Source organism: Neolamprologus multifasciatus, chromosome 13, assembly GCF_963576455.1.
Source record: "Neolamprologus multifasciatus chromosome 13, fNeoMul1.2, whole genome shotgun sequence".
Classification (NCBI taxonomy): Eukaryota; Metazoa; Chordata; class Actinopteri; order Cichliformes; family Cichlidae; genus Neolamprologus; species Neolamprologus multifasciatus.
The window spans coordinates 25,906,415-25,920,413 of record NC_140451.1 but is presented as its reverse complement, the minus strand read 5'-3'; the positions used below and the strand labels follow the sequence as shown (position 1 = coordinate 25,920,413).

At 38.3% G+C, this 13,999-nt stretch overlaps 1 protein-coding gene across 1 annotated transcript in view; it reads right to left on the bottom strand.

Annotated features, from left to right (window-relative positions):
* anapc1 (anaphase promoting complex subunit 1) overlaps positions 1 to 13,999 on the bottom strand; it is a 155,367-nt gene that overhangs the window by 108,530 nt on the left and 32,838 nt on the right. The window contains exons 34-45 of the mRNA XM_085183667.1: positions 12,447 to 12,599; positions 12,140 to 12,221; positions 10,009 to 10,100; positions 9,463 to 9,597; positions 8,860 to 8,942; positions 8,122 to 8,200; positions 7,946 to 8,020; positions 6,158 to 6,210; positions 5,926 to 6,079; positions 5,625 to 5,818; positions 1,811 to 1,897; positions 564 to 681 (exon numbers count right to left, since the gene is read on the bottom strand). Coding sequence (XP_085039793.1) covers positions 564 to 681; positions 1,811 to 1,897; positions 5,625 to 5,818; positions 5,926 to 6,079; positions 6,158 to 6,210; positions 7,946 to 8,020; positions 8,122 to 8,200; positions 8,860 to 8,942; positions 9,463 to 9,597; positions 10,009 to 10,100; positions 12,140 to 12,221; positions 12,447 to 12,599 — 1,305 coding nt within the window. The remainder of the gene's footprint in view (positions 1 to 563; positions 682 to 1,810; positions 1,898 to 5,624; positions 5,819 to 5,925; positions 6,080 to 6,157; positions 6,211 to 7,945; positions 8,021 to 8,121; positions 8,201 to 8,859; positions 8,943 to 9,462; positions 9,598 to 10,008; positions 10,101 to 12,139; positions 12,222 to 12,446; positions 12,600 to 13,999) is intronic.

The window sequence follows — 13,999 nt, the reverse complement described above, 5'->3', positions numbered from 1 at the left end:
ATAAAACTATGCATGTCTACATACCAGAAAGGAAACTAAAGTTAACATAGGAAGAGACTATATATTTATGTACAACAACCAGATGTGCAGAAAAAGGAAAACAACTGTATGAACAGCTGAATTATTGCTAATCAGTTAAATGCAAAATTAGTAGCAAATATATACATATATATTAGCTACTCATAAGCTGGCATAAAACTGCTGCTCTTAAAATTTTAAAATAGCAACAATATGCATGAGATGAGACCACGGTAGCTGATTTTACACTGACATGAAGACGATTTAGTTTGAAAGTGTATGAAATCAACTGTAGGGGAAGTTGACTAGCTAAGAGCAGTTAACACTGATAAAAAGCAGAACAGTGGTATAGTGGACAGGCAAGTTTTTCTAATACCTCAAAACGAACAGAAACCATTGTGCACTACACGCTACAGTCTGAGTCAGAACGTACATTTGCTTTTGTGTGATTGTAAAAGTGGAGCACAGAGCACAGCGGTGCCGTTTGTGACAATGAGCTGTGACAAAGAATGAGAGGTGGTTTCACATGTTTCTTGTAATCTCACCTTGTAAGTGACCTCTAAAAGGGCATAGCAAGGCTTCAGGGAGTCCACATCCACAGGGACGAGCAGTCGAGGCTCTGCAGCCAGCACAGCCAGGTGCCGAAGGGCCTGCAGGTGGTAGCTACAGCAAACACAGAAATACAAATATGCATTTGTTTTTTTTTTAATTTACTAATATGAACGGATAGACATTCAATATTGTTTGTTAATATAAAGAATGACAGAGAATTGTGTTGTTATTCTCCAAAATTGAGACAAGCTTAGTTTTTTTCAAGGTTACATAATCTCTACACCATATTGGGGCATTAACACTCCCAACTCCGATACTGGTTAAAGGAGCAGAGGTGTAGTGCTTGAAAAGTTTTCCTACCATTTTAGCTATGGTATTCTAAGTATTGGACAACTAGGCTGACTCAACAAAAACGGCAATGCATTTCAGCATTTAAGAAAAGTGAAGTCAGAATTAAGGAAGGGGTTTTTGTTGGGTCTTAAGTCTCTGAAATGATAGTTGAAAATAAATTTAAAAGGAAACTAAAGCCAACTGAATCAGCAGCATTGGGGAAGGATTTGTGCAGGTTGTCCAGTACTTTTTTGGCAATCAAAGAGCAGAGACGGATTCTGAGCTTGTGGATACCATGCCGAAACCACATCAGCTAATGAGTGCCAGAATATCACAGACGGCATACTTGTTACATTATCATCTTGACTTTTTCTCTTTTTTTTTTTTACACCAAATCTGGCCAATGAGCATGGGAAAGACTTCACCAAGAAATAAAATTGATTGAAAACCAATATCAGGGAAGATTTAACTTGAGCATAATGGCTACTGCTGGTTCTTGCACAGATAAATGGATGTGCAGTACCAGCGCAAAAGCAAGCACCACAAATATCTTTAAGCACACTGAACTTATTTTAAGCTAAACTGACAGAAAGATGCTTCAATGCATTTCTTGCATTGTCTTCTTATTTCTTTTCAGAATAAACACCAAAAATATTTTGGTGGGAAACATGCAAGCTTAAATCGTGCACATCTAAAATTAGTGTAAAGCACTGTGCAAATTTTATAGAAGTTGTACAACAACTAGTACAAAAACACATGAGAGAGCCACACAAGCAATCATCTGTCCATCACTAATGAAATGATCACAAAAATCAAATTTTTATAAGTTTCTATTACTACTTTTTGCTACTTACACGGGTTATCAACTAAACTCTTATTTTAATATTGTGCGCATATGTATTAGTCTCACCGGTTGTCAGTGCTGTGAGCAGGGAAGTGTGGATACAGGGCACACAGCAGAGCAGCAATGGCTGAATTGGAGGTACTGAGGGTGTACCTGTAAGATGACATCAAACATCATCACTAAAAAAATAAAAATACACAGTTCTTTCTTTTCACAAAACATTAAAACATGTTCATTACATACTGATGGGTTTGTAAGGAGAATTTAATTACACAAGCCATTGTAAAGAAAAACGACAACAATAAACTTAAACAATAGAGTACTGTACATAAGTCTTGAGTCACCAATGATCCAGACTTCCAAGTAATCTTACACTGCAACTTAGTGGCAGCAGGTCTTATGGAGGGAGGTCTTTGAAATGTTTGGTTCAAATTGTTATCATTTTGTACGAAGGTCAAGCAAGAGCTACAACAGTGTCTACAGCTATCTGTAGGCTCTATCATGGTCTGAATTTCAGCCAGCTTTTCTGGGGATATTGTCAAAATTAATGGAATTCTGATCCATAGCAAAATATTCAGAAATAAGATATTCCTCAAGACTTTTGCACTGTTTTTTTAATCTAAATATATATTTGAAGAACCTTGTGTATAAAAGCAAAACACATTCTTCCACATAAACTTTGTGTTCTGTTAGTTAAAGCAAGTGAGTGCTGTAATCCAGTTAAAACCAGTAGAGCCACTTAAACGTAATAGCTAGCAGTTAAGCATCTACTTTGACTCAACATTATTATAATGACCCCATTAGTCATACAATAAAGGCTTCTTGTGTCTGGAAGGTTACTGAGGTTCAACTGGGATAAAGGATGTTGCTCTTCATTTAATGGCTCCTTAATACTTTTAATTCCTCTACTCTAGTAGTTCCAAACTTCAGGGTCAGCATGCCCTAGAGTTGTTACAGAAGTCCTGCATCAAGTACACAGTAGACAGATAACACAATAATCATGCTTCAAGCAAAAAAAAACAAAAAACAACCAAACTCTATTTCCAGCTTCTCAGTTCTTGATAAAAGTGAAAATAGTTTGGGCTTTGGGGCACAAAAATGACAAAATCACAGTAAGAAAAATCGACACTTCTGTTAAACTAAATGTCTTACTTTTGCTTATACATTCCTTGAGACTGAATACCCTTATTGTACCCCCATAGCCTTCTAATAATTGCACTCAAAACTCTGGTTTCAAAATAGGCAATGACATATGGCAAAGGGAAAACAAGGACAAACAGGATGTCCTTAAATTCCTAAAACAATTGGGAGCCACTGCAGTGCTCTCTACCAAAATACTGTTTACTTTATACCGCTACACTAAAAGCACCTCAGTCCAATGAGGTGCTTTTAGTGACGCATCATCAGTTTTCTATTTTAAGCAAATAAAGATTTTTTTTTCTGCTTGTAACACTGAGTCAGTCAAACTGACTAACAGCAACATTACACGACTGAAGAGTCCTACCATTTGGGCGTCTGGCTGCTCCTTAGACTAAAAGAGGGATGAATGCTAACAATCAGTTCTTTTGAGTCACTTTCCTTTTGTGGTGCGCTTGACATTTTCAAATTCTGTTGAAATGAATGAACTTCCAGGAGACTGAGCCAAAACAAAAAAGAAAAAGAAATAAATCCAAACAAAATAGGGGCAAGTAGCAGAATCTAACTCTAGTTCTGAGTCTGGCATCTTAGTCAGTGTCAGTGGGACAAGTATAATATATCTTATGTGCTCATGCTTAACAAACTAGTACAAACTGAAACTCATGCAAACAGAAAGAACTCGTGATAGAAAAGCCACAGTCACCTTTGAAATACAGATCTAAGCCCTCTTCACACAAACTGTGTACACTGTTGGAAGAACTGGATTGAGCTGCCCATTCTCATATAAGCAGTGAGAATGGGCAGACAAGTGTTCTTACTACTAGAAATACAACATCTGAGGCAGAATAAGGGTGCTGTAGGGTGAACTGTGTAGGGCAAATGAACACTGGCTCACAATATCTGTCCAGTTATCACATGGGGCCAATCAGACATCAAACAGTCTTCGTACTAGGGAGGTGACAGTTTAAAAATTATTCAATGTGAAATCCAGCTGTGTAAGACACAGTTTGCGTCACTTCAGTTTCCTACTGGGCGACAATTACCAAGCTCCATCTCAATTGAGATCCAATGGGAAGAGGAAATTAAATAAGTAAATAAAGAAGTAAGGTTGAGGAAAGGGGAAATAAAGAACAAAAAGGATCACCAAATAAAGAGACCAAACGTAAATAGGAAAAACATATGTGAGAAATTGAATGAGGAAAAAAAAGAAGGGCCATGATGTAATGATAACTGCTAAATAAGTGGAAAGCAAATGTGACCAGAACATTTTCAATGGAAACAGAGAAACTAAATGACATACGAGCAGACAGCGAGACTGCAGGAAAAGTGACAGTGACATAGCATGACTCTGCTACCCAGCATGACCTACAAATGACACAAGACAAACTGCTTGTGAAAATATATGCTATCGTGCAGAGCATTCAAACCTGCAGTCCTTACAGTGTGTGGGCTTTCAGCTGGCAGGTCTAAAATAAAATGTGACCTGAATGAAATGAAAAGGTCCATCTGATTATGGCTGTAGGTGGAGAAATGTTTTTGCAGAATGTGATGAAAGAGTGGGAGCTGTTGTTTCTCGTCAAAATACACAGACCAGGGTCAGCGGTTTGAGGAACCTGGCTTGGGTGTGTGTTTGCGTGCACATGTGCACATGAATGTCATTCATTATGTGGAACACAGCACTCAAAGCAGACTCAAAGCAGACTTTTTTGTATTTGTGTGGCTAACCCACGCTGTGCATGTGTACGTGTTGCATATGGTCTTTCCCAGAAAAAAGCAGGGTGGGTGTGGGTTTGCATGTATGTATGGATGAATGCATGCAATTGTTCAATTCAGGTGTCATATGACAGCCTACATACAGAATATAACTGTAACCTCAATGTCTTCCTTCATTCAAGAAGCATGAGCAACATCAAAGTGTGTGTGTGTTGGTGTGTGTATTTATTTTTTGAAGCATGATTCCTTAGAGGTTGTTGTGGAAGTTTAAAACAATGCCCACCTTGTTGGTACCTTGCCTGTTGCATAATCTTGAAATGATTTTATGTATGTAAACATTTGCGTTTATCTATGAGTATGTTGTACAGTTTTTTTTCTTCTTATTTTTATATTTATTACTACTGTACTTCCAAGCTTTACAGTTTTTCAGAAAAATCTACATCAGAGAACCACATGGTTGCATTGTGTGAGAGGTTTCTCCAGTATCTTGAATACTGGAGCCACCGTTGTTAAGATATCATCAGTACAACACTAAATATGTATTCATCTACAGCTGAAAATAAAATGCAGCAAATGGTCTAGTTGATGCTTTTTGGAAACAAAAATTATTTTTAAAAAAGCCAATAAAAAAACCCAAACCTATATTTAATATTTAGAAACTAGAATATTTGTCACCTCATCAAAAAGTAATTTAGGACAGAGTAAGCCATCGCTAGCCAAGAGTTAGACTAACTACAAGAAAACCAGCCTGATCTTTATGTTCAAGTAAAAACCCAAGTTCAGAGATTACAGAAATTGCTTTACCGGCCGCTTTCCCCTTTCCCCAAAGCAACTTGACAAAAGCCTTTTGATTTTTGGCCTGAAAATGCACTTCAGCTATGAATAAATAATTGACAATTGATAGTAATTGATATGAATTCAAATGTATTATAGTTTTATACTAGTTTTCTTCACTTGCAATAAGGAATATATTTTAATAAATTTCAATGGGATTGGGAAAATGGCCATATTTTGGTTGTTCCCATCTCACCTGCCTCCTCCCAGAAAGAGCAGACCCAGTGCCATGTGATGAGCCATGTGGAAGCCATAGTTCATTTCACCACCAGTCCGCTTGTGGAAGAAACGACAAAGCTGCAGGACCTTCAGGTTTCCTGTACCGGACATCACCATGGACATAGCCAGCAGAATCATTGACAGGCAGGTCTGGAGGTTGTAAAATGTGTGCTAGGGAAGCAAAAGAAATCAAAGAGAAAATATTTTAACTGTAAGTAGATGAGGTAGCACAACATTGTTTCTTATTGTTAACGAAGTCAAAAATATAAAACACTCACAGCACCCACAGCAGCTGTACCAGCAAAGGACATGATTGTCATGTGGGTCCTGGCCAAGCTATAAAGGCAGTCAAAGGCATCAGAGTTGGCAGAGCCAGCAAACCGTAAACCAAGTGCCAAACAGGCCCCAGCTGTAATGTAGTCTTGGGCTTGGCTAAGAGAAACAAATACAATCAATTAGCAGAATTCAAATGTATGAACATGAGTTGATATTTTTGGCTTCAATACTTACGCCATCGTCTCCATGTTAATGTCCTCTGAAGGGTCAAAAGTCCCCCTCATGATCTAAAAACAAAATGAAAGTTGAAAACAAAATATAGACATGAGTGGTCAGGTTTCAGAAATAATACTTTTGACAGTATTTATTTGCTAAATTAACTGAAAACTCACAAATTTCTCATGATAAAACTATGGAAATAGAAAGTAAACATCAGGGAGGAAAGGGCAAAAGAAAAATCATAGGCAGTAATGTGACAGTGGTTTAGAGTTTGCTTGCTCTTTCATGTTTGTGTGTGGCCAGTTGAGTGGGTACTCCAGCTTCATCCTATAATCCAAAGACATGCAGTTACTGGGGCCAGGTTAGGTTAACTGGTGATTCTAAATTAGCCTGACTGTCTGTCTGTCTGTCTGTCTCTCTCTATACTGGTTCTGCAGCAAGCTGTCCAGGATGTACCCTGCCTGGGTCCTGTTGCAGCTGGCATAGGTTCCAGCTACCACATGACACTGCACAGGGTGAACTTAAGAAAATGGATGGAAGGAACAAAAAGATATTAAAGCATAAATCTCTGTATAGTGCTGACTATAATGCAGCTATTCATACCTGATTAGAAGGGCAATAACGTGTTTTGAGTGTGCCATGGTTCTAGTTACTAGTATTTATTGCAATTCAAAATACAAACCACAAAAATGTAGTTTTACATATTTATATCCAGTGGTGTAAATTACACTGTAGCAGTGTTTCTTAAACTGTGGGGGTGGGCCCCCCTACTGGGGGATAAAGTCATTGCAGGGGGGCGTGGACAACCAGAAGAAAAACATAAAAGATGGGAGTGAAACTAAACTGAGCTGAATGCTATCATGCTGACAGTCTTTTTAGTTATCTATTTGACAGAAAAAAAAACATGAAATGCAATACATTTATGTTATTAAAGATTAAAAGTATGGGATTATTTTTTCCCTTTTTGTCATAAAAAGGCAGAACAAGCCTGAATTAATTATTTGATACTGTTCCCAAGGTTAAAATATTTCTGGCAGTTTTGCTGACCAATACATCGAGTTTTCTTCCTCATGAAGATATCAAGCACCAAACACTGCAGTAAACTATCCACATCTTACAGGTAAATGCTTGGCTGATTTATAGATAAAATTTTGGCCTTGGTCAAATTTATCTGAGTTTATGTTATCAGTAAGCCTATAAGGACATAGGAAGCTAAAGGCTAATATGCAGACTTCAATATTTGTTTTAAAGTCACTGTAATTATTCACAGTGTTATCACACATGGCTTATTTTCCTGCCATTTCTCAAGCCTAGCGGCCACACAGGTTTTCACCGTTCTATAACTATATTTACATATACACGTTTGACATTTTTTAATGTTTACTCTCCCAGTCGTTTGTTGAAACATCTCTAAGATGTTTCCATGTTGTATTTTGCTCAGATAACTTTTCTGTTTTTAGAAATAGCCTTTTTCTTGTTTATGCACTGACGCCATTTCTGCTCATGTAAACTACCCATCCATCTTTGGGTGCATCAGTAAAGTACTACTACAGACCAGGGGAAATGCTTTTATTAACAGAATGTAGCTAGAGTCATTATGCTGTTACAGCAATTACCAAGAACCAATATCAGTGCTAAATTAGTTAACTGAAAATGGGTAAACCTGCCTCCATCTACACAAAACCAAACGTCACAATTTTCTTTGCAAGTTGTTGCAGGGTGTGTGGCATCATGGCTCTAAATATGTCCACTTGGTCCTGTTTGTGTGTGTGTGTGGTGTGGGGTGCGTGTGCTTGTTCTCACCTGTGGGATGTTACTCTTGACCCAGATAGTATTAGGCAGAATTTCATCCCACATGATAATACACCGGGCCAGAGTCTTTAGGGGTAGAGAGAAAAGAAGAAGAGACGCAGGTATATCAGATTAAAATATAGAAAGGTGGGAAAAAAGATCACACACAGAGCTAGATCCACACTAACCCTCAGCAGCAGAAACTCTGGCTTAATGAAGTCCAGGAGGAACAAAGTATCTGGTGGTTTCAGCCAATCAGCAATCGACCTAGTGGGCAAAACCATGATGAGAAAAGGGAGTGTTAATACCTTCTTTCAGCACCCTCTCAAACAACAGATAGCAGATGAGCTTTAAAGAACCTCTTGACCATTAGACGGTTAGAAACTGGAGGAGTCTCAGTCTGATGTAGTGTAATGTCACTATTTTTTCCATCAAATAGGTTATGGTGCTCCAGTTACGGTTCACGTGGGCAAGAAGTGGTTAGAAAGTCGAACACAGCACAGGACATTTTGGCCATTTTAAGGAAACACCCCACCAGCATTACAGAGTAATTATGGTGGAAAGATTCTGTGCCCCTTGAACAGTTTGCTACTTCTAATTCATACATACATTTTTGGGGGGTAAATCTTTAATGTAATTTTTTTATTTATATCTTTTTTCAGTTTATTCTATCTAGTTCTGTTTCTCCTAATAAAATAAAACACTTGTCTGCTCTTGAGTATCTCTTTTTAGATTGTTTTGTCACACCATGAAGAGTATGCCTACACTCTTTGTATACAAATTTTAGGAGGTCAGTAGAATGGAGATAAATCTAAAACAGAAGTCTTTAAGTCGCCTTTCCAAGACATAGAATAAACCTATTTTTATATCAAAACTTTTTTTATTTTATTTTGGAGACAAAAATGTAAAAACCTTTTTTCTCTCACCTGTTGTTGGTCTTGAGGTAGATCATGGCGAGGGCTAGCGTGGCGCCTGGACATGTCACATCTACATTAATAGTGTCACCCTCCTGAAATGACCATTGGTAAGGTTAATTAGCTGATCACAGAAGCCAGACCACTGTTTCATCAAATCATTTGGTCAAACTTCAACTAAAGAGAGGTGTGTCCCAACTGCAAAACCCCTTCACACCTACATAATTGAATATGACAATTAGCTTTTGCAATTGGGATAGTTTATTTAATGCAATATTGTTTACTCGTGCTACTTTAGAGTTTTCTTACACATTTGACATTGGCACATGTGACAACAATAAACTGAGAACAAACCTCAACTAATACGAATATGGAAAAAAAAAAATCATGAGGATTTGTTTACCAAATCCTTTCCTATTAGTGGGGAAAAAACAATACAACAGTACAGACTGAACATATGAAGAACCATGACATAGTTTTTGAGCTGCAGTTCTTATTGTATGGTAAAATTCTTTAGTAGTTATACAGTCACATTCTTCAGTATTATTTTATCGCATTGAAATAACACTGCTACATTGTAGACAAAAAAAAAAAAAGAGGGTTTCTTTCATGTACCTTGATTTGGTAGCTGGGGGATTTGTGCCTCTCCCGGTTGGCCCCAGCCTGAGCTCTGCGATGTCCCCCTACCATGTACTGATACAACTGCTCAGGGACATTCAGGTCTGTCATCCCAATCAGGTTGCTGCCATGCTATGAGGAGAAAGGGGAAGGAAGCACAAGCAAGGTAAGTGCAGGACAGAAAAGGATGAGAGTAGAGATAAGAAAAAAGAGACAGGCAGAGACAGATGTCACAGAAAACCAATATTTGAACTTGGGTTTCGTCCCTTTATTACTCGGCTTCAAGCATCATTAACACCTGATAATATTATGATCTGAGGTTTCTCTTACAGAAGTGAGCAGGTATCCAAGGGACTTTTAAAATAACTTCTGTGGCTTAATAACAGAAAAAATGTATGTGTACAAAAAAATAAACATAACAATCGGGTTTTGTGAGAAGCTGTTAATTTATTTTTTTTTTTTAATTAGTTACTATTGCAACAAAGAAATGGAAAATGGCAACGTATATTCATATATATATATATGTTTTTTTGTTTGACTTACCCCCAGACAGACCATACCAAGAGCGAGCCCAGCTGCTAATGAATAGGACTCTCTGTCTGTACAATATTCCATCTCTGGTCCAGGGGGTCGACCTGAAAAACAGACAGACCAAAAGTTACCATCTATGCATGGCAAGAAAAATTTAGAACCATAATTAAAGTAAAAAAAAGAAGTTCAACAGTGAGACTGGATGCAGAGTTTAAAATGGAGCAACAGAGCTTAAGCAGAACTTCTAACCTGACTGTTTACAATGTCTATTCAAGAGTATTTTTCTTGCAGTTTGAGAGACACCTATCCATTAAACATGTATTTGGCAATTAAATAATAGTCCAAACCCCAAATTATATTGTGCACTTTTTTTTCAAGGTGTTACATACAGTGGGGCAAAAAAGTATTTAGTCAGCCACCGATTGTGCAAGTTCCCCCACTTAAAATGATGACAGAGGTCAGTAATTTGCACCAGAGGTACACTTCAACTGTGAGAGACAGAATGTGAAAAAAAAATCCATGAATTCACATGGTAGGATTTGTAAAGAATTTATTCGTAAATCAGGGTGGAAAATAAGTATTTGGTCACCCCAAACAAGGAAAATCCCTGGCTCTCACAGACCTGTAACGTCTTCTGTAAGAAGCTTTTCTGTCCCCCCACTCGTTACCTGTATGAATGGCACCTGTTTGACCTCATCATCTGTATAAAAGACACCTGTCCACAGCCTCAACCAGTCAGACTCCAAACTCCGCCATGGCCAAGACCAAAGAGCTTTCGAAGGACACCAGGAAAAGAATTGTAGACCTGCACCAGACTGGGAAGAGTGAATCTACAATAGGCAAGCAGCTTGGTGTGAAAAAATCAACTGTGGGAGCAATCATCAGAAAATGGAAGACATACAAGACCACTGATAATCTCCCTCGATCTGGGGCTCCACGCAAGATCTCATCCCGTGGGGTCAAAATGATCATGAGAACGGTGAGCAAAGATCCCAAAACCACACGGGGGGACCTGGTGAATGACCTGCAGAGAGCTGGGACCAAAGTAACAAAGGTCACCATCAGTAACACACTACAACGGCAGGGAATCAAATCCCGCAGTGCCAGACGTGTTCCGCTGCTGAAGCCAGTGCATGTCCAGGCCCGTCTGAAGTTTGCCAGAGAGCACATGGATGATACAGCAGAGGATTGGGAGAATGTCATGTGGTCAGATGAAACCAAAGTAGAACTTTTTGGTATAAACTCAACTCGTCGTGTTTGGAGGAAGAAGAATACTGAGTTGCATCCCAAGAACACCATACCTACTGTGAAGCATGGGGGTGGAAACATCATGCTATGGGGCTGTTTTTCTGCCAAGGGGACAGGACGACTGATCCGTGTTAAGGACAGAATGAATGGGGCCAAGTATCGTGAGATTTTGAGCCAAAACCTCCTTCCATCAGTGAGAACTTTGAAGATGAAACGAGGCTGGGTCTTCCAACATGACAATGATCCAAAACACACCGCCCGGGCAACAAAGGAGTGGCTCCGTAAGAAGCATTTGAAAGTCCTGGAGTGGCCTAGCCAGTCTCCAGACCTCAACCCCATAGAAAATCTGTGGCGGGAGTTGAAAGTCTGTGTTGCTCGGCGACAGCCCCAAAACATCACTGCTCTTGAGAAGATCTGCATGGAGGAATGGGCCAAAATACCAGCTACTGTGTGTGCAAACCTGGTAAAGACCTATAGTAAACGTTTGACCTCTGTTATTGCCAACAAAGGTTATGTTACAAAGTATTGAGTTGTATTTTTGTTATTGACCAAATACTTATTTTCCACCCTGATTTACGAATAAATTCTTTACAAATCCTACCATGTGAATTCATGGATTTTTTTTTTCACATTCTGTCTCTCACAGTTGAAGTGTACCTCTGGTGCAAATTACTGACCTCTGTCATCATTTTAAGTGGGGGAACTTGCACAATCGGTGGCTGACTAAATACTTTTTTGCCCCACTGTATATAAAATACTGTTTATTTACTTCAGTGAAATTCATATCCAGCTCTTTAATTAACAGCTTTTAATGTATCCGATTTAAACTTTTAGGTAATTTTATGGAACTTTTTCCATTGTGTTGTCTCCCTTTTGCACACACACACTTACACACCTATCTCAGACAGCAAGACTTCAGCATTGTGTCTATGGCCCGTTCCTTGGTACACCAGCCCGATGCCAATTACAGCTGCAACCTGTAACAGAAAAAGAAAAAACAAAGAAAAAAAAAACAGATGAAGAACTGAATGATCATCCAGGGAAGATAAAAAGAAATCTCTTCGGGGGTGCGACAGGAAGGGCATCTAGCGTGAAAATCTGACAAATCAAACATGCAGCACTACCTGCTGTGGCCACCCCTTGTGAAGACGGAATTAATCGAAATTAGCTTTATCTTCTTCTTTATACGTACTCACTCTTACCTGAACATTGTGTGGCACATCCAGCTCAGTGGAAGTCGGCGGGAGAAGGGCAGGAATGTGTATGCCAAGTAGGCGAGTGATCGACATGTCCATGGTGCCCAGTTTGGCTGAAGACACACCCAGGAGGAGCCCAATGCTGGTCATTTCATGGCCCTGAGAGACAGAGGCACCCAGACATTAAATCACAATAAAAACTGCATCTGCAATTATAAGTGATAAACAACAACTTTCTAATATTTCATACACCTAGCAAAAGCTAACAGTAGAGAAATATTGTCAAACAGCTTCTCTTCAAATAGTAGTCACTTTTAATAAAATTTAAACTATTACTTATTGAAAATGCAGTGTAATGCATGCTCTTTTGCACACAAAAAAATGCAGTCTAACTGGCTTGATCTGTGACTCTCGTATCTGAGATCATGACAGACAGTTTTCATTAGACCCCTGTGTGCACGTTTGTTTGACCGACCACAACATGTTTTAACACAGACAGCATGAAATAGGTGATTGCCGTACATAGTGAACACATGCCATGAAGTAAGAAGCCATCTGTTGGACAGCCTTCCTTAGCCTTCATAATTTAGACATCATGTTATTATTTGACTAAAAGTAAATGAAAATATTCTTGTACTGAATGACAATGTAGACAAAAAGCTCAGAAAATGATGATTAACCATTTACTAGTTTATGAAGATAAGCGTTGGGACCTTTTATAAAATTGTAAAATATGAGTTGCTCATGTCAAAAATCATGGGTCAAATACAAGTTAAAATACAAACTGAAAAACTAGATACAATGACACAGTTTTTGCTTGTAAAACGCTGACGCAAACTGGAATGTTTAAAAGGTGAATGGCATCACCCCAAATTCTTTTTAAAACCACAGTCATAAACAATTATAATGAATTCTGATCCTCAGTATGCAATTCTCTATCACAGCAAGAATAGAAACTGTCAAAAAACCACTAGCAACAAACACGCTTCAACCACGTTCATTGCTTTCATTCACACTGGAAGCTGTGACATATTTTACCATCAACTCTCTGCATCTGATTAGTTCATTCTGAGCTGTGGATATTTATTTCTGAGCCTTTATTTTAAAAGATCAATTGGTTAGGAGACTATGAATGAGATACTATAAAGCTATTTTAAAGTGTATAATTTAAAATAAAAGAAATATATACTGGTGAAATCTCGATATTAGGGCAGTTGAGTTCCATTACGGTTTTTATACCAACAATATAATTAAACATTAAACGCATACAATAAAAATTTGCAGTGAAAAACATTACCATGTAAATGCAGAGGGGGGAAAAAAGAACTCAAAATAGTAGGGCATGGTGTAGAACACAATTAGGACTGAGCAGACTTATATTGCATCCATACAATGACTAATACAGGGAAATAACTGTGATTATCATCAACCACAGCTTAAATTTACACTTAATCAAAAATCAAAACTCAAAACGGGAAATGAAAATGAATCAGTCAGTAAACATAGCGTGGATGCTCAGTATGGATGAGGTTCAAAGGCTCAGCAATCTTCAAATACCC